Source organism: Dictyostelium discoideum, assembly GCF_000004695.1.
Source record: "Dictyostelium discoideum AX4 chromosome 6 chromosome, whole genome shotgun sequence".
In the NCBI taxonomy this organism is placed as follows: domain Eukaryota; phylum Evosea; class Eumycetozoa; order Dictyosteliales; family Dictyosteliaceae; genus Dictyostelium; species Dictyostelium discoideum.
The window spans coordinates 1963273-1988155 of record NC_007092.3 but is presented as its reverse complement, the minus strand read 5'-3'; the positions used below and the strand labels follow the sequence as shown (position 1 = coordinate 1988155).

Genomic DNA, 24883 nt, shown 5'->3' with positions numbered 1-24883 from the left:
GATAAGAATAACAATGGTAAAGAAGAATCAGATGAACCATTACTACCAGGTGTACAAGTTATTATCACATCACCAAATGGAACTAAGATCGCAGATCTTGTAACGGATGAAAATGGTAAATATGCATTAAAAGATCAAGTACCAGGATCATATTGTGTACAAATGGTTATTCCACCACATTATAAACAAGTTTCACAATCAGAAGACTCACCATTCGATTCAGATGTCAAATATTGTTTCGATTTAATCGATGAGTCAATTACAAATGCCAATCTTGGTTTAATTCCATTATTCAACGTTGGTGATAAAGTTTGGTTAGATCCATTCAATACTGGTAAACAAACTGATGATTCACCACCATTATCAGACATTACAATTAGATTAACTGATAAAGATGGAAATGAAATTTCAAACACCAAATCAGGACCAGATGGTAAATACCAATTCGAAGATGTTCCACCAGGTGATTATTGTGTTGAAGCTGATATTCCAAAAGATCAATACAAACCAGTCAATACATCATCAGATTCACCATTCTCGGCTGATTCAACAAATGATAGTTTCGTCACAGTTAAATATTGTTTCACAATCACTGATCATGATGTCAAACCACCAATTGGTGTTACTCCATTCTATGAAATCGGTACATTTGTTTGGATTGATTCAAATAACAATGATAAGTTTGAACAACCAAGTGATATTAAAAAATCAGATGTATCAATTACATTAACCAACAGTGGTAATGGTGAAACATCAACAATTCAAACAGATGCTAATGGTGAATACAATTTCAATCATTTATTAGCAAGTGATTATTGTATTAAAGCAACGGAACCAAATAAATATCAATTTGTTGTAACTTCAGATGATTCAGTTGTCGACTCAACAGGTGAATATTGTTTCAAATTAACACAATCAAATCCAAATATCAATATCGGTTTAGTACCACTCAATAGTATCGGATCAGTATCATGGTTAGATAAGAATAATAATGGTAATAAAGAAGACAATGAATTCTTACCAGGTGTAGAATTATCATTACAAGATTCAAATGGTAAAGTATTAGAAACAACAACAACCGATGAATCAGGTAATTACAAATTTGATAATTTATTACCAGGTGATTATTGTATCGTCACAACAACTCCAATCGGTTCAATTCCAGTAACAAGTAGTCCAGATAATCTATTTGTCGACGATAAATATTGTTTAACATTCACAGGACCACAACCAATCGATAGAACTGATGTCAATCCAGGTTTTGTATCAACACTCGATATTGGTCAATATGTTTGGATCGATAAGAATAACAATGGTAAAGAAGAACCAGATGAACCATTATTACCAGGTGTTCAAGTTATTATCACATCACCAAATGGAACATCAATTGCCAATCTTGTAACAGATGAAAATGGTAAATACGCATTAAAAGATCAAGTACCAGGATCATATTGTGTACAAATGATTATTCCAGATCATTATAAACAAGTTGCACAATCAGAAGACTCACCATTCGATTTAGACGTCAAATATTGTTTCGATTTAGACGACAAATCAATTACAAATGCCAATCTTGGTTTAATCCCATTATATCCAATTGGTGATACTGTTTGGTTAGATCCATTCAATACTGGTAAACGTACTGATGATTCACCAGGTGTCGAAGGTATTGAATTAAATTTAGTCGATAAAGATGGTAAAGTTATTCAATCAACAACTTCAGGACCAAATGGTAAATATCAATTCGAAGATGTTCCACCAGGTGATTATTGTATTGAGGCAAAAATTCCAAATGATCAATACAAACCAGTCAATACATCATCAGATTCACCATTCTCTCCAACTTCAGATAACTCAATCGTTAAATCATGTCTCACAGTTTCAGGACCATTAGACAATCAAAACTTAGGTTTATCACCATTCTATGAAATCGGTACCATTGTTTGGATTGATTCAAATAACAATGATAAGTTTGAACAACCAAGTGATATCGGTAAATCAGATGTATCAATTACATTAACCAACAGTGGTAATGGTGAAACATCAACAATTCAAACAGATGTTGATGGTAACTATAATTTCAATCATTTATTAGCAGGTGATTATTGTATCAAAGCAACAGAACCAAATAAATATCAATTTGTTGTAACTTCAGATGATTCAGTTGTCAACTCAACAGGTGAATATTGTTTCAAATTAACACAATCAAATCCAAATATCAATATCGGTTTAGTACCACTCAATAGTATCGGATCAGTATCATGGTTAGATAAGAATAATAATGGTAATAAAGAAGACAATGAATTTTTACCAGGTGTAGAATTATCATTACAAGATTCAAATGGTAAAGTATTAGATACAACAACAACTGATGAATCAGGTAATTACAAATTTGATAATTTATTACCAGGCGATTATTGTATTGTTGCAACAACTCCAATCGGTTCAATTCCAGTAACAAGCAGTCCAGATAATCTATTTGTCAATAATAAATATTGTTTAACATTCACAGGACCACAACCAATCGATAGAACTGATGTCAATCCAGGTTTTGTATCAACACTCGATATTGGTCAATATGTTTGGATCGATAAGAATAACAATGGTAAAGAAGAATCAGATGAACCATTATTACCAGGTGTTCAAGTTATTATCACATCACCCAATGGAACTAAGATCGCAGATCTTGTAACAGATGAAAATGGTAATTATGCATTAAAAGATCAAGTACCAGGATCATATTGTGTACAAATGGTTATTCCACCACATTATAAACAAGTTTCACAATCAGAAGACTCACCATTCGATTTAGATGTCAAATATTGTTTCGATTTAGACGACAAATCAATAACAAATGCCAATCTTGGTTTAATTCCATTATTCAACGTTGGTGATAAAGTTTGGTTAGATCCATTCAATACTGGTAAACAAACTGATGATTCACCACCATTATCAGACATTACAATTAGATTAACTGATAAAGATGGAAATGAAATTACAAACACCAAATCAGGACCAGATGGTAAATACCAATTCGAAGATGTTCCACCAGGTGATTATTGTGTTGAAGCTGATATTCCAAAAGATCAATACAAACCAGTCAATACATCATCAGATTCACCATTCTCAGTCGATTCAACAAATGATAATTTCGTCACAGTTAAATATTGTTTCACAATCACTGATCATGATGTCAAACCACCAATTGGTGTTACTCCATTCTATGAAATCGGTACATTTGTTTGGATTGATTCAAATAACAATGATAAATTCGAACAACCAAGTGATATTAAAAAATCAGATGTATCAATTACATTAACCAACAGTGGTAATGGTGAAACATCAACAATTCAAACAGATGCTGATGGTGAATACAATTTCAATCATTTATTAGCAGGTGATTATTGTATTAAAGCAACAGAACCAAATAAATATCAATTTGTTGTAACTTCAGATGATTCAGTTGTCGACTCAACAGGTGAATATTGTTTCAAATTAACACAATCAAATCCAAATATCAATATCGGTTTAGTACCACTCAATAGTATCGGATCAGTATCATGGTTAGATAAGAATAATAATGGTAATAAAGAAGACAATGAATTCTTACCAGGTGTAGAATTATCATTACAAGATCCAAATGGTACTGTATTTGAAACAACAACAACCGATGAATCAGGTAGTTACAAATTTGGTAATTTATTACCAGGCGATTATTGTATCGTTGCAACAACTCCAATCGGTTCAATTCCAGTAACAAGCAGTCCAGATAATCTATTTGTCAATAATAAATATTGTTTAACATTCACAGGACCACAACCAATCGATAGAATTGATGTCAATCCAGGTTTTGTATCAACACTCGATATTGGTCAATATGTTTGGATCGATAAGAATAACAATGGTAAAGAAGAATCAGATGAACCATTATTACCAGGTGTTCAAGTTATTATCACATCATCAAATGGAACTAAGATCGCAGATCTTGTAACAGATGAAAATGGTAAATACGCATTAAAAGATCAAGTACCAGGATCATATTGTGTACAAATGATTATTCCAGATCATTATAAACAAGTTTCACAATCAGAAGACTCACCATTCGATTCAGATGTCAAATATTGTTTCGATTTAATCGATGAATCAATTACAAATGCCAATCTTGGTTTAATTCCATTATATCCAATTGGTGATACTGTTTGGTTAGATCCATTCAATACTGGTAAACGTACTGATGATTCACCAGGTCTCGAAGGTATTGAATTACAATTAGTCGATAAAGATGGTAAAGTTATTCAATCAACAACATCAGGGCCAGATGGTAAATATCAATTCGAAGATGTTCCACCAGGTGATTATTGTATTGAAGCAACAATTCCAAATGATACCTATCAATCAGTTAATACATCATCAGATTCACCATTCTCTCCAACTTCAGATAATTCAATTGTTAAATCATGTTTCGCAGTTTCAGGACCATTAGATAACCAAAACTTAGGTTTATCACCATTCTATGAAATCGGTACCATTGTTTGGATTGATTCAAATAACAATGATAAGTTTGAACAACCAAATGATATCGGAAAATCAAATGTATCAATTACATTAACCAACAGTGGTAATGGTGAAATGTATTCAACAATCTCCAATACTGACGGTGAATACAATTTCAATCATTTATTAGCAGGTGATTATTGTATCAAGGTAACAGAACCAGATCAATACAAATTTGTTGTAACTTCAGATGATTCAGTTGTCGACTCAACAGGTGAATATTGTTTCAAATTAACAGAATCAAATCCAAATATCAATATTGGATTAGTACCACTCAATAGTATCGGATCAGTATCATGGTTAGATAAGAATAATGATGGTAAGAGACAAGACAATGAATTTTTACCAGGTGTAGAATTATCATTACAAGATCCAAATGGTATTGTTATTCAAACAATAACAACAGATTCCGATGGTAACTATTACTTTGATAATTTACTTCCAGGTGATTATTGTATTTCTGCAACAACCCCAATCGGTTCAATTCCAGTAACAAGCAGTCCAGATAATCTATTTGTCGATGGTAAATATTGTTTAACATTCACAGGACCACTACCAACCGATAGAACTGATGTCAATCCAGGTTTTGTATCAACACTTGATATTGGTCAATATGTTTGGATCGATAAGAATAACAATGGTAAAGAAGAACCAGATGAACCATTATTACCAGGTGTTCAAGTTATTATCACATCATCAAATGGAACTAAGATCGCAGATCTTGTAACAGATGAAAATGGTAAATACGCATTAAAAGATCAAGTACCAGGATCATATTGTGTACAAATGATTATTTCAGATCATTATAAACAAGTTGCACAATCAGAAGAATCTCCATTCGATTCAGATGTCAAATATTGTTTCGATTTAATCGATGAGTCAATTACAAATGCCAATCTTGGTTTAATCCCATTATATCCAATTGGTGATACTGTTTGGTTAGATCAATTCAATACTGGTAAACGTACTGATGATTCACCAGGTGTCGAAGGTATTGAATTACAATTAGTCGATAAAGATGGCAAAGTCATTCAATCAACAACATCAGGACCAGATGGTAAATATCAATTCGAAGATGTTCCACCAGGTGATTATTGTATTGAAGCAACAATTCCAAATGATCAATACAAACCAGTCAATACATCATCAGATTCACCATTCTCTCCAACTTCAGATGAATCAATCGTTAAATCATGTTTCGCAGTTTCAGGACCATTAGACAATCAAAACTTAGGTTTATCACTATTCTATGAAATTGGTACCATGGTTTGGATTGATTCAAATAACAATGGTAAATTCGAACAACCAAGTGATGTTTTAAAATCAGATGTATCAATTACATTAACCAACAGTGGTAATGGTGAAACATCAACAATTCAAACAGATGTTGATGGTAACTATAATTTCAATCATTTATTAGCAGGTGATTATTGTATCAAAGCAACACAACCAGATCAATACCAATTTGTTGTAACTTCAGATGATTCAGTTGTCGACTCAACAGGTGAATATTGTTTCAAATTAACACAATCAAATCCAAATATCAATATCGGTTTAGTACCACTCAATAGTATCGGATCAGTATCATGGTTAGATAAGAATAATAATGGTAAGAAAGAAGACAATGAATTTTTACCAGGTGTAGAATTATCATTACAAGATTCAAATGGTAAAGTATTAGATACAACAACAACCGATGAATCAGGTAGTTACAAATTTGATAATTTATTACCAGGTGATTATTGTATTGTCACAACAACTCCAATCGGTTCAATTCCAGTAACAAGCAGTCCAGATAATCTATTTGTCAATAATAAATATTGTTTAACATTCACAGGACCACAACCAATCGATAGAACTGATGTCAATCCAGGTTTTGTATCAACACTCGATATTGGTCAATATGTTTGGATCGATAAGAATAACAATGGTAAAGAAGAACCAGATGAACCATTATTACCAGGTGTTCAAGTTATTATCACATCACCAAATGGAACATCAATTGCCAATCTTGTAACAGATGAAAATGGTAAATACACATTAAAAGATCAAGTACCAGGATCATATTGTGTACAAATGATTATTCCACCACATTATAAACAAGTTGCACAATCAGAAGACTCACCATTCGATTTAGATGTCAAATATTGTTTCGATTTAGTCAATGAATCAATTTCAAATGCCAATCTTGGTTTAGTTCCGTTATTCAAAGTTGGTGATAAAGTTTGGTTAGATCCATTCAATACTGGTAAACAAACTGATGATTCACCACCATTATCAGACATTACAATTAGATTAACTGATAAAGATGGTAAAGTTATTCAATCAACAACTTCAGGACCAGATGGTAAATACCAATTCGAAGATGTTCCACCAGGTGATTATTGTGTTGAAGCTTATATTCCAAAAGATCAATACAAACCAGTCAATACATCATCAGATTCACCATTCTCAGTCGATTCAACAAATGATAATTTCGTCACAGTTAGATATTGTTTCACAATCACTGATCATGATGTCAAACCACCAATTGGTGTTACTCCATTCTATGAAATCGGTACCATTGTTTGGATTGATTCAAATAACAATGATAGATTCGAACAACCAAGTGATATTGGAAAATCAGATGTATCAATTACATTAACCAACAGTGGTAATGGTGAAACATCAACAATTCAAACAGATGTTGACGGTGAATACAATTTCAATCATTTATTAGCAGGTGATTATTGTATCAAAGCAACAGAACCAAATAAATATCAATTTGTTGTAACTTCAGATGATTCAGTTGTCGACTCAACAGGTGAATATTGTTTCAAATTAACACAATCAAATCCAAATATCAATATTGGTTTAGTACCACTCAATAGTATCGGATCAGTATCATGGTTAGATAAGAATAATAATGGTAATAAAGAAGATAATGAATTTTTACCAGGTGTAGAATTATCATTACAAGATTCAAATGGTAAAGTATTAGATACAACAACAACTGATGAATCAGGTAATTACAAATTTGATAATTTATTACCAGGCGATTATTGTATCGTTGTAACAACTCCAATCGGTTCAATTCCAGTAACAAGCAGTCCAGATAATCTATTTGTTGATGATAAATATTGTTTAACATTCACAGGACCACAACCAATCGATAGAACTGATGTCAATCCAGGTTTTGTATCAACACTCGATATTGGTCAATATGTTTGGATCGATAAGAATAACAATGGTAAAGAAGAATCAGATGAACCATTATTACCAGGTGTTCAAGTTATTATCACATCACCAAATGGAACATCAATTGCCAATCTTGTAACAGATGAAAATGGTAAATACACATTAAAAGATCAAGTACCAGGATCATATTGTGTACAAATGGTTAGTCCACCACATTATAAACAAGTTTCACAATCAGAAGACTCACCATTCGATTCAGATATCAAATATTGTTTCGATTTAGACGACAAATCAATTACAAATGCCAATCTTGGTTTAGTTCCATTATTCAACGTTGGTGATAAAGTTTGGTTAGATCCATTCAATACTGGTAAACAAACTGATGATTCACCACCATTATCAGACATTACAATTAGATTAACTGATAAAGATGGAAATGAAATTACAAAAACCAAATCAAGACCAGATGGAAATGAAAATTCAAACACTAAATCAGGACCAGACGGTAAATACCAATTCGAAGATGTTCCACCAGGTGATTATTGTGTTGAAGCTGATATTCCAAAAGATCAATACAAACCAGTCAATACATCATCAGATTCACCATTCTCAGTCGATTCAACAAATGATAATTTCGTCACAGTTAAATATTGTTTCACAATCACTGATCATGATGTCAAACCACCAATTGGTGTTACTCCATTCTATGAAATCGGTACATTTGTTTGGATTGATTCAAATAACAATGATAAGTTTGAACAACCAAGTGATATAAAAAAATCAGATGTATCAATTACATTAACCAACAGTGGTAATGGTGAAACATCAACAATTCAAACAGATGTCGATGGTAACTATAATTTCAATCATTTATTAGCAGGTGATTATTGTATCAAAGCAACAGAACCAAATAAATATCAATTTGTTGTAACTTCAGATGATTCAGTTGTCGACTCAACAGGTGAATATTGTTTCAAATTAACAGAATCAAATCCAAATATCAATATTGGTTTAGTACCTCTCAATAGTATCGGATCAGTATCATGGTTAGATAAGAATAATAATGGTAAGAAAGAAGACAATGAATTTTTACCAGGTGTAGAATTATCATTACAAGATTCAAATGGTAAAGTATTAGATACAACAACAACCGATGAATCAGGTAATTACAAATTTGATAATTTATTACCAGGTGATTATTGTATCGTTGCAACAACTCCAATCGGTTCAATTCCAGTAACAAGCAGTCCAGATAATCTATTTGTCAATAATAAATATTGTTTAACATTCACAGGACCACAACCAATCGATAGAACTGATGTCAATCCAGGTTTTGTATCAACACTTGATATTGGTCAATATGTTTGGATCGATAAGAATAACAATGGTAAAGAAGAATCAGATGAACCATTATTACCAGGTGTTCAAGTTATTATCACATCATCAAATGGAACTAAGATCGCAGATCTTGTAACAGATGAAAATGGTAAATACGCATTAAAAGATCAAGTACCAGGATCATATTGTGTACAAATGATTATTCCAGATCATTATAAACAAGTTTCACAATCAGAAGACTCACCATTCGATTCAGATGTCAAATATTGTTTCGATTTAGAAGATAAATCAATTACAAACGCAAATCTTGGTTTAGTTCCACTTTACAACCTTGGTGATACTGTTTGGTTAGATCCATTCAACACTGGTAAACGTACTGATGATTCACCAGGTGTAGAAGGTATTCCACTAACACTCATTGATAAATACGGAAATTCAATTCAATCAACTGCATCAGGACCAAATGGTAAATATCAATTCGAAGATGTTCCACCAGGTGATTATTGTATTGAAGCATCTGTCCCAAGAAAATATCAAGTAGAAAATACCTCATCAGATTCACCATTCTCGGTAGTTCTTCCACTCCCAACTTCTTCAATTGAACCAATTAAATCTAGATATTGTTTCACAGTTACAGAGCCAGTTAACAATGCCAATCTTGGTTTAATTCCATTCCTCGAAATCGGAACATTTGTTTGGATTGATTCAAATAACAATGATAAGTTTGAACAACCAAGTGATATTAAACAATCAGATGTTCCAATTACATTAACCAACAGTGGTAATGGTGAAACATCAACAATTCAAACAGATGTTGATGGTAACTATAATTTCAATCATTTATTAGCAGGTGATTATTGTATCAAAGCAACAGAACCAAATAAATACCAATTTGTTGTAACTTCAGATGATTCAGTTGTCAACTCAACAGGTGAATATTGTTTCAAATTAACAGAATCAAATCCAAATATCAATATTGGTTTAGTACCACTCAATAGTATCGGATCGTTCGCATGGCTAGATAAAGATAATGATGGTTTAGCAAGTGAGGGAGAATCATTACCAGGTGTAGAATTATCATTACAAGATTCAAATGGTAAAGTATTAGAAACAACAACAACTGATGAATCAGGTAATTACAAATTTGATAATTTATTACCAGGTGATTATTGTATCGTCGCAACAACTCCAATCGGTTCAATTCCAGTAACAAGCAGTCCAGATAATCTATTTGTTGATGATAAATATTGTTTAACATTCACAGGACCACAACCAATTGATAGATATGATGTCAATCCAGGTTTTGTATCAACACTCGATATTGGTCAATATGTTTGGATCGATAAGAATAACAATGGTAAAGAAGAATCAGATGAACCATTATTACCAGGTGTTCAAGTTATTATCACATCACCCAATGGAACTAAGATCGCAGATCTTGTAACAGATGAAAATGGTAATTATGCATTAAAAGATCAAGTACCAGGATCATATTGTATACAAATGATTATTCCACCACATTATAAACAAGTTGCACAATCAGAAGACTCACCATTCGATTCAGATGTCAAATATTGTTTCGATTTAATCGATGAATCAATTACAAACGCAAATCTCGGTTTAGTTCCACTTTATCCAATTGGTGATACTGTTTGGTTAGATCCATTCAATACTGGTAAACGTACTGATGATTCACCAGGTCTCGAAGGTATTGAATTACAATTAGTCGATAAAGATGGTAAAGTTATTCAATCAACAACTTCAGGACCAAATGGTAAATATCAATTTGAAGATGTTCCACCAGGTGATTATTGTATTGAAGCAACAATTTCAAATGATATCTTACGAGCAGTCAATACATCATCAGATTCACCATTCTCTCCAACTTCAGATGAATCAATCGTTAAATCATGTTTCGCAGTTTCAGGACCATTAGATAATCAAAACTTAGGTTTATCACCATTCTATGAAATCGGTACCATTGTTTGGATTGATTCAAATAACAATGATAAATTTGAACAACCAAGTGATATCGGAAAATCAAATGTATCAATTACATTAACCAACAGTGGTAATGGTGAAACATCAACAATTCAAACAGATGTTGATGGTAACTATAATTTCAATCATTTATTAGCAGGTGATTATTGTATCAAAGTAACACAACCAGATCAATACCAATTTGTTGTAACTTCAGATGATTCAGTTGTCAACTCAACAGGTGAATATTGTTTCAAATTAACACAATCAAATCCAAATATCAATATTGGTTTAGTACCACTCAATAGTATCGGATCAGTATCATGGTTAGATAAGAATAATAATGGTAATAAAGAAGATAATGAATTTTTACCAGGTGTAGAATTATCATTACAAGATTCAAATGGTAAAGTATTAGATACAACAACAACCGATGAATCAGGTAATTACAAATTTGATAATTTATTACCAGGTGATTATTGTATCGTCTCAACAACTCCAATCGGTTCAATTCCAGTAACAAGCAGTCCAGATAATCTATTTGTCGACGATAAATATTGTTTAACATTCACAGGACCACAACCAATCGATAGATATGATGTCAATCCAGGTTTTGTATCAACACTCGATATTGGTCAATATGTTTGGATCGATAAGAATAACAATGGTAAAGAAGAATCAGATGAACCATTATTACCAGGTGTTCAAGTTATTATCACATCACCCAATGGAACTAAGATCGCAGATCTTGTAACAGATGAAAATGGTAATTATGCATTAAAAGATCAAGTACCAGGATCATATTGTGTACAAATGGTTATTCCACCACATTATAAACAAGTTGCACAATCAGAAGACTCACCATTCGATTCAGATGTCAAATATTGTTTCGATTTAATCGATGAGTCAATTACAAATGCCAATCTTGGTTTAATTCCATTATTCAAAGTTGGTGATAAAGTTTGGTTAGATCCATTCAATACTGGTAAACAAACTGATGATTCACCACCATTATCAGACATTACAATTAGATTAACTGATAAAGATGGAAATGAAATTACAAACACCAAATCAGGACCAGATGGTAAATATCAATTCGAAGATGTTCCACCAGGTGATTATTGTGTTGAAGCTGATATTCTAAAAGATCAATACAAACCAGTCAATACATCATCAGATTCACCATTCTCAGTCGATTCAACAAATGATAATTTCGTCACAGTTAAATATTGTTTCACAATCACTGATCATGATGTCAAACCACCAATTGGTGTTACTCCATTCTATGAAATCGGTACATTTGTTTGGATTGATTCAAATAACAATGATAACTTTGAACAACCAAGTGATATAAAAAAATCAGATGTATCAATTACATTAACCAACAGTGGTAATGGTGAAACATCAACAATTCAAACAGATGTTGATGGTAACTATAATTTCAATCATTTATTAGCAGGTGATTATTGTATCAAAGTAACAGAACCAAATAAATATCAATTTGTTGTAACTTCAGATGATTCAGTTGTCGACTCAACAGGTGAATATTGTTTCAAATTAACACAATCAAATCCAAATATCAATATCGGTTTAGTACCACTCAATAGTATCGGATCAGTATCATGGTTAGATAAGAATAATAATGGTAATAAAGAAGATAATGAATTTTTACCAGGTGTAGAATTATCATTACAAGATTCAAATGGTAAAGTATTAGATACAACAACAACCGATGAATCAGGTAATTACAAATTTGATAATTTATTACCAGGTGATTATTGTATCGTTGCAACAACTCCAATCGGTTCAATTCCAGTAACAAGCAGTCCAGATAATCTCTTTGTAGATGATAAATATTGTTTAACATTCACAGGACCACAACCAATCGATAGAACTGATGTCAATCCAGGTTTTGTATCAACACTCGATATTGGTCAATATGTTTGGATCGATAAGAATAACAATGGTAAAGAAGAATCAGATGAACCATTATTACCAGGTGTTCAAGTTATTATCACATCACCCAATGGAACTAAGATCGCAGATCTTGTAACAGATGAAAATGGTAATTATGCATTAAAAGATCAAGTACCAGGACCATATTGTGTACAAATGGTTATTCCACCACATTATAAACAAGTTGTACAATCAGAAGACTCACCATTCGATTCAGATGTCAAATATTGTTTCGATTTGGTAGATAAATCAATTACAAATGCCAATCTTGGTTTAATTCCACTTTATCCAATTGGTGATACTGTTTGGTTAGATCCATTCAATACTGGTAAACGTACTGATGATTCACCAGGTGTAGAAGGTATTGAATTAAATTTAGTCGATAAAGATGGTAAAGTTATTCAATCAACAACATCAGGACCAGATGGTAAATATCAATTCGAAGATGTTCCACCAGGTGATTATTGTATTGAAGCAACAATTCCAAATGATCAATACAAACCAGTCAATACATCATCAGATTCACCATTCTCTCCAACTTCAGATGAATCAATTGTTAAATCATGCTTCAAAGTTTCAGGACCATTAGATAATCAAAACTTAGGTTTATCACCATTCTATGAAATCGGTACCATTGTTTGGATTGATTCAAATAACAATGATAAATTTGAACAACCAAGTGATATCGGAAAATCAAATGTATCAATTACATTAACCAACAGTGGTAATGGTGAAACATCAACAATTCAAACAGATGTTGATGGTAACTATAATTTCAATCATTTATTAGCAGGTGATTATTGTATCAAAGCAACACAACCAGATCAATACCAATTTGTTGTAACTTCAGATGATTCAGTTATCGACTCAACAGGTGAATATTGTTTCAAATTAACACAATCAAATCCAAATATCAATATCGGTTTAGTACCACTCAATAGTATCGGATCAGTATCATGGTTAGATAAGAATAATAATGGTAATAAAGAAGACAATGAATTCTTACCAGGTGTAGAGTTATCATTACAAGATTCAAATGGTAAAGTATTAGAAACAACAACAACTGATGAATCAGGTAATTACAAATTTGATAATTTATTACCAGGCGATTATTGTATCGTTGCAACAACTCCAATCGGTTCAATTCCAGTAACAAGCAGTCCAGATAATCTATTTGTCAATAATAAATATTGTTTAACATTCACAGGACCACAACCAATCGATAGATATGATGTCAATCCAGGTTTTGTATCAACACTTGATATTGGTCAATATGTTTGGATCGATAAGAATAACAATGGTAAAGAAGAATCAGACGAACCATTATTACCAGGCGTTCAAGTTATTATCACATCACCAAATGGAACTAAGATCGCAGATCTTGTAACAGATGAAAATGGTAATTATGCATTAAAAGATCAAGTACCAGGATCATATTGTGTACAAATGGTTATTCCACCACATTATAAACAAGATGCACAATCAGAAGACTCACCATTCGATTCAGATGTCAAATATTGTTTCGATTTGGTAGATAAATCAATTACAAATGCCAATCTTGGTTTAATTCCATTATTCAACGTTGGTGATAAAGTTTGGTTAGATCCATTCAATACTGGTAAACAAACTGATGATTCACCACCATTATCAGACATTACAATTAGATTAACTGATAAAGATGGAAATGAAATTACAAACACCAAATCAGGACCAGATGGTAAATACCAATTCGAAGATGTTCCACCAGGTGATTATTGTGTTGAAGCTGATATTCTAAAAGATCAATACAAACCAGTCAATACATCATCAGATTCACCATTCTCGGCTGATTCAACAAATGATAGTTTCGTCACAGTTAAATATTGTTTCACAATCACTGATCATGATGTCAAACCACCAATTGGTGTTACTCCATTCTATGAAATCGGTACATTTGTTTGGATTGATTCAAATAACAATGATAAGTTTGAACAACCAAGTGATATAAAAAAATCAGATGTATCAATTACATTAACCAACAGTGGTAATGGTGAAACATCAACAATTCAAACAGATGCTGATGGTGAATACAATTTCAATCATTTATTAGCAGGTGATTATTGTATCAAAGCAACAGAACCAAATAAATATCAATTTGTTGTAACTTCAGATGATTCAGTTGTCGACTCAACAGGTGAATATTGTTTCAAATTAACACAATCAAATCCAAATATCAATATCGGTTTAGTACCACTCAATAGTATCGGAACATTCGCTTGGTTAGATAAAGATAATGATGGTTTAGCAACTGCTGAAGAATCATTAGAAGGTGTAGAATTATCATTACAAGATCCAAATGGCACTGTATTACAAACAATAACAACCGATGAATCAGGTAATTACAAATTTGATAATTTATTACCAGGTGATTATTGTATCGTCGGAACAACTCCAATCGGTTCAATTCCAGTTACTGGTAGTCCAGACAATCTCTTTGTCAATAATAAATATTGTTTAACATTCACAGGACCACAACCAATCGATAGAACTGATGTCAATCCAGGTTTTGTACCAACACTCGATATTGGTCAATATGTTTGGATCGATAAGAATAACAATGGTAAAGAAGAACCAGATGAACCATTATTACCAGGTGTTCAAGTTATTATCACATCACCAAATGGAACATCAATTGCCAATCTTTTTACAGACGAAAATGGTAAATATGCATTAAAAGATCAAGTACCAGGATCATATTGTGTACAAATGATTATTCCAGATCATTATAAACAAGTTAACCAATCAGAAGATTCACCATTCGATTCAGATGTCAAATATTGTTTCGATTTAGAAGATAAATCAATTACAAACGCAAATCTTGGTTTAGTTCCACTTTACAACCTTGGTGATAGTGTTTGGTTAGATCCATTCAATACTGGTAAACGTACTGATGATTCACCAGGAGTAGAAGGTATTCCACTCACACTCATTGATAAATACGGAAATTCAATTCAATCAACTGCATCAGGACCAAATGGTAAATATCAATTCGAAGATGTTCCACCAGGCGATTATTGTATTGAAGCATCTGTCCCAAGAAAATATCAAGTAGAAAATACCTCATCAGATTCACCATTCTCGGTAGTTCTTCCACTCCCAACTTCTTCGATTGAACCAATTAAATCTAGATATTGTTTCACAGTTACAGAGCCAGTTAACAATGCCAATCTTGGTTTAATTCCATTCCTCGAAATCGGAACATTTGTTTGGATTGATTCAAATAACAATGATAAGTTTGAACAACCAAGTGATATTAAACAATCAGATGTATCAATTACATTAACCAACAGTGGTAATGGTGAAACATCAACAATTCAAACAGACTCAAATGGTAATTACAAATTCAATAATTTATTAGCAGGTGATTATTGTATCAAAGTAACAGAACCAAATAAATATCAATTTGTTGTAACTTCAGATGATTCAGTTGTAAATTCAACAGGTGAATATTGTTTCAAATTAACACAATCAAATCCAAATATCAATATCGGTTTAGTACCACTCAATAGTATCGGAACATTCGCTTGGTTAGATAAAGATAATGATGGTTTAGCAACTGCTGGAGAATCATTAGCAGGTGTAGAATTATCATTACAAGATCCAAATGGTACTTTATTTGAAACAACAACAACCGATGAATCAGGTTATTACCTATTTTACGAATTATTACCAGGTGATTATTGTATTGTCGCTACAACTCCAATCGGTTCAATCCCTGTTACTGGTAGTCCAGACAATCTATTTGTCAATAATAAATATTGTTTAACATTCACAGGACCACAACCAATCGATAGATATGATGTCAATCCAGGTTTTGTATCAACACTCGATATTGGTCAATATGTTTGGATCGATAAGAATAACAATGGTAAAGAAGAACCAGATGAACCATTATTACCAGGTGTTCAAGTTATTATCACATCACCAAATGGAACTAAGATCGCAGATCTTGTAACAGATGAAAATGGTAATTATGCATTAAAAGATCAAGTACCAGGATCATATTGTGTACAAATGGTTATTCCACCACATTATAAACAAGATGCACAATCAGAAGACTCACCATTCGATTCAGATGTCAAATATTGTTTCGATTTGGTAGATAAATCAATTACAAATGCCAATCTTGGTTTAATTCCATTATTCAACGTTGGTGATAAAGTTTGGTTAGATCCATTCAATACTGGTAAACAAACTGATGATTCACCACCATTATCAGACATTACAATTAGATTAACTGATAAAGATGGAAATGAAATTACAAACACCAAATCAGGACCAGATGGTAAATATCAATTCGAAGATGTTCCACCAGGTGATTATTGTGTTGAAGCTGATATTCCAAAAGATCAATACAAACCAGTCAATACATCATCAGATTCACCATTCTCGGCTGATTCAACAAATGATAGTTTCGTCACAGTTAAATATTGTTTCACAATCACTGATCATGATGTCAAACCACCAATTGGTGTTACTCCATTCTATGAAATCGGTACATTTGTTTGGATTGATTCAAATAACAATGATAAGTTTGAACAACCAAGTGATATTAAAAAATCAGATGTATCAATTACATTAACCAACAGTGGTAATGGTGAAACATCAACAATTCAAACAGATGCTGATGGGGAATACAATTTCAATCATTTATTAGCAGGTGATTATTGTATCAAAGCAACAGAACCAAATAAATATCAATTTGTTGTAACTTCAGATGATTCAGTTGTCGACTCAACAGGTGAATATTGTTTCAAATTAACACAATCAAATCCAAATATCAATATCGGTTTAGTACCACTCAATAGTATCGGATCAGTATCATGGTTAGATAAGAATAATAATGGTAAGAGAGAAAACAATGAATTCTTACCAGGTGTAGAATTATCATTACAAGATTCAAATGGTAAAGTATTAGATACAACAACAACAACTGATGAATCAGGTAATTACAAATTTGATAATTTATTACCAGGTGATTATTGTATCGTCGGAACAACTCCAATCGGTTCAATTCCAGTTACTGGTAGTCCAGACAATCTCTTTGTCGATAATAAATATTGTTTAACATTCACAGGACCACAACCAATCGATAGAACTGATGTCAATCCAGGTTTTGTATCAACACTCGATATTGGTCAATATGTTTGGATCGATAAGAATAACAATGGTAAAGAAGAATCAGATGAACCATTATTAACAGGTGTTCAAGTTATTATCACATCACCAAATGGAACATCAATTGCCAATCTTGTAACAGATGAAAATGGTAAATATGCATTAAAAGATCAAGTACCAGGATCATATTGTGTACAAATGATTATTCCAGATCATTATAAACAAGTTGCACAATCAGAAGATTCACCATTCGATTCAGATGTCAAATATTGTTTCGATTTAGTAGATACATCAATTACAAACGCCAATCTTGGTTTAATTCCACTTTATCCAATTGGTGATAGTGTTTGGTTAGATCCGTTCAATACTGGTAAACGTACTGATGATTCACCAGGTGTCGAAGGTATTGAATTAAATTTAGTCGATAAAGATGATAAAGTTATTCAATCAACAACTTCAGGACCAGATGGTAAATATCAATTCGAAGATGTTCCACCAGGTGATTATTGTATTGAAGCAGAATTTCCAAGTGATACCTATCAAGCAGTCAATACATCATCAGATTCACCATTCTCTCCAACTTCGAATGAATCAATTGTTAAATCATGCTTCAAAGTTTCAGGACCATTAGATAATCAAAACTTAGGTTTATCACCATTCTATGAAATCGGTACCATTGTTTGGATTGATTCAAATAACAATGATAAGTTTGAACAACCAAGTGATATCGGTAAATCAGATGTATCAATTACATTAACCAACAGTGGTAATGGTGAAACATCAACAATTCAAACAGATGTTGATGGTAACTATAATTTCAATCATTTATTAGCAGGTGATTATTGTATCAAAGTAACACAACCAGATCAATACCAATTTGTTGTAACTTCAGATGATTCAGTTGTCGACTCAACAGGTGAATATTGTTTCAAATTAACACAATCAAATCCAAATATCAATATCGGTTTAGTACCACTCAATAGTATCGGATCAGTATCATGGTTAGATAAAAATAATAATGGTAAGAAAGAAGATAATGAATTCTTACCAGGTGTAGAGTTATCATTACAAGATCCAAGTGGCAAAGTATTAGATACAACAACAACTGATGAATCAGGTAATTACAAATTTGATAATTTATTACCAGGTGATTATTGTATCGTCGCAACAACTCCAATCGGTTCAATTCCAGTAACAAGCAGTCCAGATAATCTATTTGTCAATAATAAATATTGTTTAACATTCACAGGACCACAACCAATCGATAGAACTGATGTCAATCCAGGTTTTGTATCAACACTCGATATTGGTCAATATGTTTGGATCGATAAGAATAACAATGGTAAAGAAGAACCAGATGAACCATTATTACCAGGTGTTCAAGTTATTATCACATCACCAAATGGAACTAAGATCGCAGATCTTGTAACAGATGAAAATGGTAAATACGCATTAAAAGATCAAGTACCAGGACCATATTGTGTACAAATGGTTATTCCAGATCATTATAAACAAGTTGCACAATCAGAAGATTCACCATTCGATTCAGATGTCAAATATTGTTTCGATTTAGTAGATAAATCAATTGCAAACGCCAATCTTGGTTTAATTCCACTTTATCCAATTGGTGATACTGTTTGGTTAGATTCATTCAACACTGGTATTCAATTAGAAAATTCCCCAGGTATTCCAAATATTGTATTAACACTTACTGATAAAAATGGAAATACAATTATTAAATCAATTCCAACTGACGATATTGGTAAATATCAATTCGATGATGTTGAGCCAGGCGATTATTGTATCAAAGTATCTGTTCCTTCGGATTATTCCCCAGTTAACAAATCTTCAGACTCACCATTTTCATTATCTTCCCAATCAGATGTTGAATCATGTTTCACAGTTAGTGGACCAACAGATAATCAAGATCTTGGTTTAATTCCATTACTTAAAATTGGAACTATTGTTTGGATTGATTCAAATAATAACAATGTCTACGATAAACCAGTTGATGTTGGTAAATCAGAATTCCAAATTAAACTTACCAATACTGGATCAGGTCAATCATCTACTACACAAACAGATTCAAATGGAAACTACCACTTTGACCATTTATTACCAGGCAATTATTGTATTGAAACAACAACTCCAATTAAATATCATTTCGTACAACCATCAAAAGACTCAGTTGTTGACCAAACAACAGGTAAATATTGTTTCTTATTAACACAATCAAATCCAAATATCAATATTGGTATTTCTCCACTCAATAGTATCGGATCAGTATCATGGTTAGATAAGAATAATAATGGTAATAAAGAAGACAATGAGTTCTTACCAGGTGTAGAGTTATCATTACAAGATTCAAATGGTAAAGTATTACAAACTACAACAACCAATGAATCAGGTAATTACAAATTTGATAACCTTCCACAAGGTGATTATTGTATCATTGCAACAACTCCAATAGGTTCAATTCCAGTTACTGGTAGTTCAGATAATCTCTTTGTCAATAATAAATATTGTTTAACATTCACAGGACCACAACCAATTGATAGAACTGATGTCAATCCAGGTTTTGTACCAACACTCGATATTGGTCAATATGTTTGGATCGATAAGAATAACAATGGTAAAGAAGAATCAGATGAACCATTATTACCAGGCATACAAATTCATATTTTCTCACCAAATGGAACATCAATTGCCAATCTTGTAACAGATGAAAATGGTAAATATGCATTAAAAGATCAAGTACCAGGATCATATTGTGTACAAATGGTTATTCCACCACACTATGAACAAGTTGCACAATCAAAAGACTCTCCATTCGATTCAGATGTCAAATATTGTTTCGATTTACTTGATAAATCAATTACAAATGCCAATTTAGGTTTAATTCCACTTTATAATATTGGTTCTGATGCATGGTTAGATAATTTAAATAATGGAGTTCGTAGAAATGATTCATTATTGGTACCAAATGTAACAATGTCTCTCTATGATAACAATGGTAATTTAATTGAAACAACTATTACCAACTCTTCTGGTAAATATCAATTCAATGATATACAACCAGGTAGTTATTGCGTAAGAGCTACAGTACCATCCAATTATTTAGCAGATTCATATTCTGAAGTATCGCCATTCAAAAACTTCACTGATACATCTCCAACTAATCCATTAGCAGAACTTCAATATTGTTTCGCAGTCACAGATTCTAATGTATTGAATGCCAATATTGGTTTGATTCCATACCTTGTGGTCGATGGTACAACATGGGTCGATTTAGATTTATCAAAATTCCTTTCATCTAGTGATCTACTTCTTCCAAATGTAACAGTACAATTATATGACAAGGTAAGTGGAAACATTTTAGCTGCTACAAGATCTGATGATAAAGGTGGCTATGTTGTACCTAATTTATTACCAAGTGCAGACTATTGTGTTCAATTTGAAGTTCCACCAGGATATATTGTTGTTGTCGACTCTGATGATTCAGTTACCAACTCTACAGGTGGTTTTTGTTTCCCATTATTTGGTGATATGTCAGATGTTAACCTTGGTTTGGATACTATATTTGGAGTTGGTTATATTGCTTGGTTAGATATTAATAACGATGGAAAGAGACAAGATAATGAATTCCTTTCCGATGTAGAATTATCACTTATTGACCCACTAGGAAATGTTATAGAAACAACCAAAACAGATATTAATGGTAACTACATGTTCTATCCATTATTAATGGGTAAATATTGTCTCAATGCAACAACTCCATTAGGTACAATTCCAGTAACAGGTAGCAAAGATTCTCCATTCATTAATGGTCAGTATTGTGTTAGATTAAATGGTCATATACCATATAACAACACTAATGTTAATCCAGGTTTCGTATCAACACTTGATATTGGTCAATATGTTTGGATCGAAAAGAATAATAATGGTATTAAAGAATTAGATGAACCATTATTACCAGGTGTTTCAGTTTCATTGTTCTCACCAAATGGAACTTCCATTGCCAACACAATTACAGATGAAAACGGTAAGTACGCATTTAAAGATCAAGTACCAGGATCATATTGTATCAAGATGATTATTCCACCACACTATCAACAAGTTATTCAATCTCAAGATTCACCATTTAACAAGAGTACAATCTATTGTTTCGACCTTACAACATCATCAATTACTAATGCCAACCTTGGTCTCACTCCACTTTTGACTGTTGGTGATACAGCTTGGTTAGATCCATTAAATACTGGTAAACGTTTACCAACATCGGCTGGTGTTCCAAACATTACCATGACACTTTTAGATTCACAAGGAAAACAAATCAATTCAACCATTACAAACGCAAATGGATTCTACCAATTTGTTGATGTTGCACCAGGTAACTATTGTATGAGCGCAGGTCCAATTAATTCTGCACTTTACAAATTTGTAAATACATCTTTAGACTCTCCATTTATTTTATCAACCTCTAAAAATGTAACAACATATTGTTTCAATGTTAATGCTACCAATTTAACTAATGTCAATGTAGGTTTAACTCCATTCTATACATTAGGTGATAATGTTTGGATTGATAAACTTAATAATGGTATTAAAGATTTAGATGATCCACTTCAAGCAAATGTTTCTCTTTCTCTTGTTAACACTGGAAACTCAGAAATAAAAACAACAACAACAAACTCACAAGGTAAATATAGTTTTGGTCAATTATTAGCCGGTAATTATTGTTTAACTGCATCAGTTCCACAAAATTTCAAAGCAGTTACAAAATCAAATGATTCACCATTCTCACCAATTGGTGGTGATTCAAACACACAACAATATTGTTTCACGCTATCTGGAAATAAAAATGACGCAAACCTCGGTTTAGTTCCACTTTATTGTGTTGGTAAATATGTTTGGATTGATATTAACGGTAATGGTCATCCAGAACCAACCGAAGAACCATATAGAAACTTAACCATTACTCTTACTCCAAATAACACCGCTTTACCAACTCAAACTACAACAACTGATGTAAATGGAAATTATAGATTCGATAATTTAGTTGTTGGAAATTATTGTGTAAGTTTATCCATTATCGATAACTATATAATGACAAAGATAACCAATGACTCTGTATTCAACCCTCAAGGTTTAAGTTGTTTCACTATTAATTATGGTGATCCAATTTGTAGAAATGATATTAATGGTGGTTTAATTCCACCAATCTTTTCAATTGGTGACTTTGTATTCCGTGATGTTAATGGAAATGGTCTATTTGATAGTGCCCAAGATACTCCATTGGTTAATATTACCGTTAGACTTTTGAATTTATTCAATACAACTCTCATGACCACAACCACTGATTCACAAGGTATCTATCATTTCGTTAATGTTGAACAAGGAGATTATGTTGTACAATTTGGTTATCCAAAACAATTGAAACCAAGTCCAATAACAGATCAATCTAAAGTAAACAGTAGAGGACGTGTATCAGTTTCTCTTAGAATCAATAGTCCAGATGTTACAGCATCGATTGCATCAGATAAAGTACCAACTTATTATATTAATAGAAATATTGATGCTGGTTTCACCACAGAATATTTGAGTATTGGTTTCATTGTTTTCAATGATGACAATAAAGATGGTCAAATGCAACCAAGTGAAATGGGTATGGCAAATATTACAGTTTTCTTAAGAAGTGGTTCTAACCTATCACAAACCATTGCAACAACAACAACAGATGCCAATGGAACATACATCTTTACCCATTTAGCTCCAGGAAATTATTGCGTTTCACTCACTGTACCAAAAGAATTTTATCCAACTCTCTTAACTCCAACAACATTTAATAGAGGTGATTCTAATGCTATTGCTTGTACCAATGTCTCTGTATTCAGTCCAACCGTTCAAAGATTCTCAATTCCAAGTCATACTGAAGATACCTATCAAGATGCCACTGTTAATTTTGGTTTAGCCCCATACAAATATGCAGTTGGAACATATATTTGGGTAGATAAGAATGGTAATGGTGGAGCTGAATCATATGAACCTGCAGTTGAAGGTATTACTGTTAGAATTTATGATAGTAACTTTAACTTTATAACATCTACCGTAACAAATCCAAGTGGTATCTACATTTTCGATAATTTATACCCAGGAGTTTACAATTTAGCAATTACTCCACCAGTTGGTTTTACAATCTCCAATAATACTCTTCAAGATAACAAGGCAAATGCAACTGGTTACATCAGTATTGATCTCAGTCAAAATGATAAAGCACTTATGCTAATTGATTCAACTTGGAATCTTAAAGCAAACTATATCAATATCTATCAAGACTTTGGTATTGTTCCACCCAAGATAGCAATTGGTAGATTTGTATTCTTAGATATTAACAACAATGGTAAGAAAGATGTAGATGAACCAGGTATTGCAAATGTTACAATCTCAATTGGTTCAAAGACCAAACAAACTGATGCCAATGGTTTCTACATTTTTGATAATTTAGAAACTGGTAACGATTGTTTAACTTTCATACCACCAAATCCAACCTATCAACTTGGTATATCAGGTCCAGATAATTTCTTAAAAGGTAATAATACATTATGTTTAGATATTGAAATTTATAATAATACATTACGTACAGTTCCATCAGATAATCTCAAGGCTTTCAATAAGAATTATACATTCAATGTTGGTTATGTTCCACAATCATTTATTATTG

The 24883-nt window shown here is 32.3% G+C and overlaps 1 protein-coding gene across 1 annotated transcript in view; it reads left to right on the top strand.

Moving 5' to 3' along the window:
* The window catches only part of colA (colossin A), a gene marked incomplete at both ends in the record, with an annotated part of 33422 nt that overhangs the window by 4761 nt on the left and 3778 nt on the right, over positions 1 to 24883 (top strand). Inside the window, one exon of the mRNA XM_629574.1 lies at positions 1 to 24883. This exon is cut by the window's left edge and continues 4761 nt beyond it. Coding sequence (XP_629576.1) covers positions 1 to 24883 — 24883 coding nt within the window.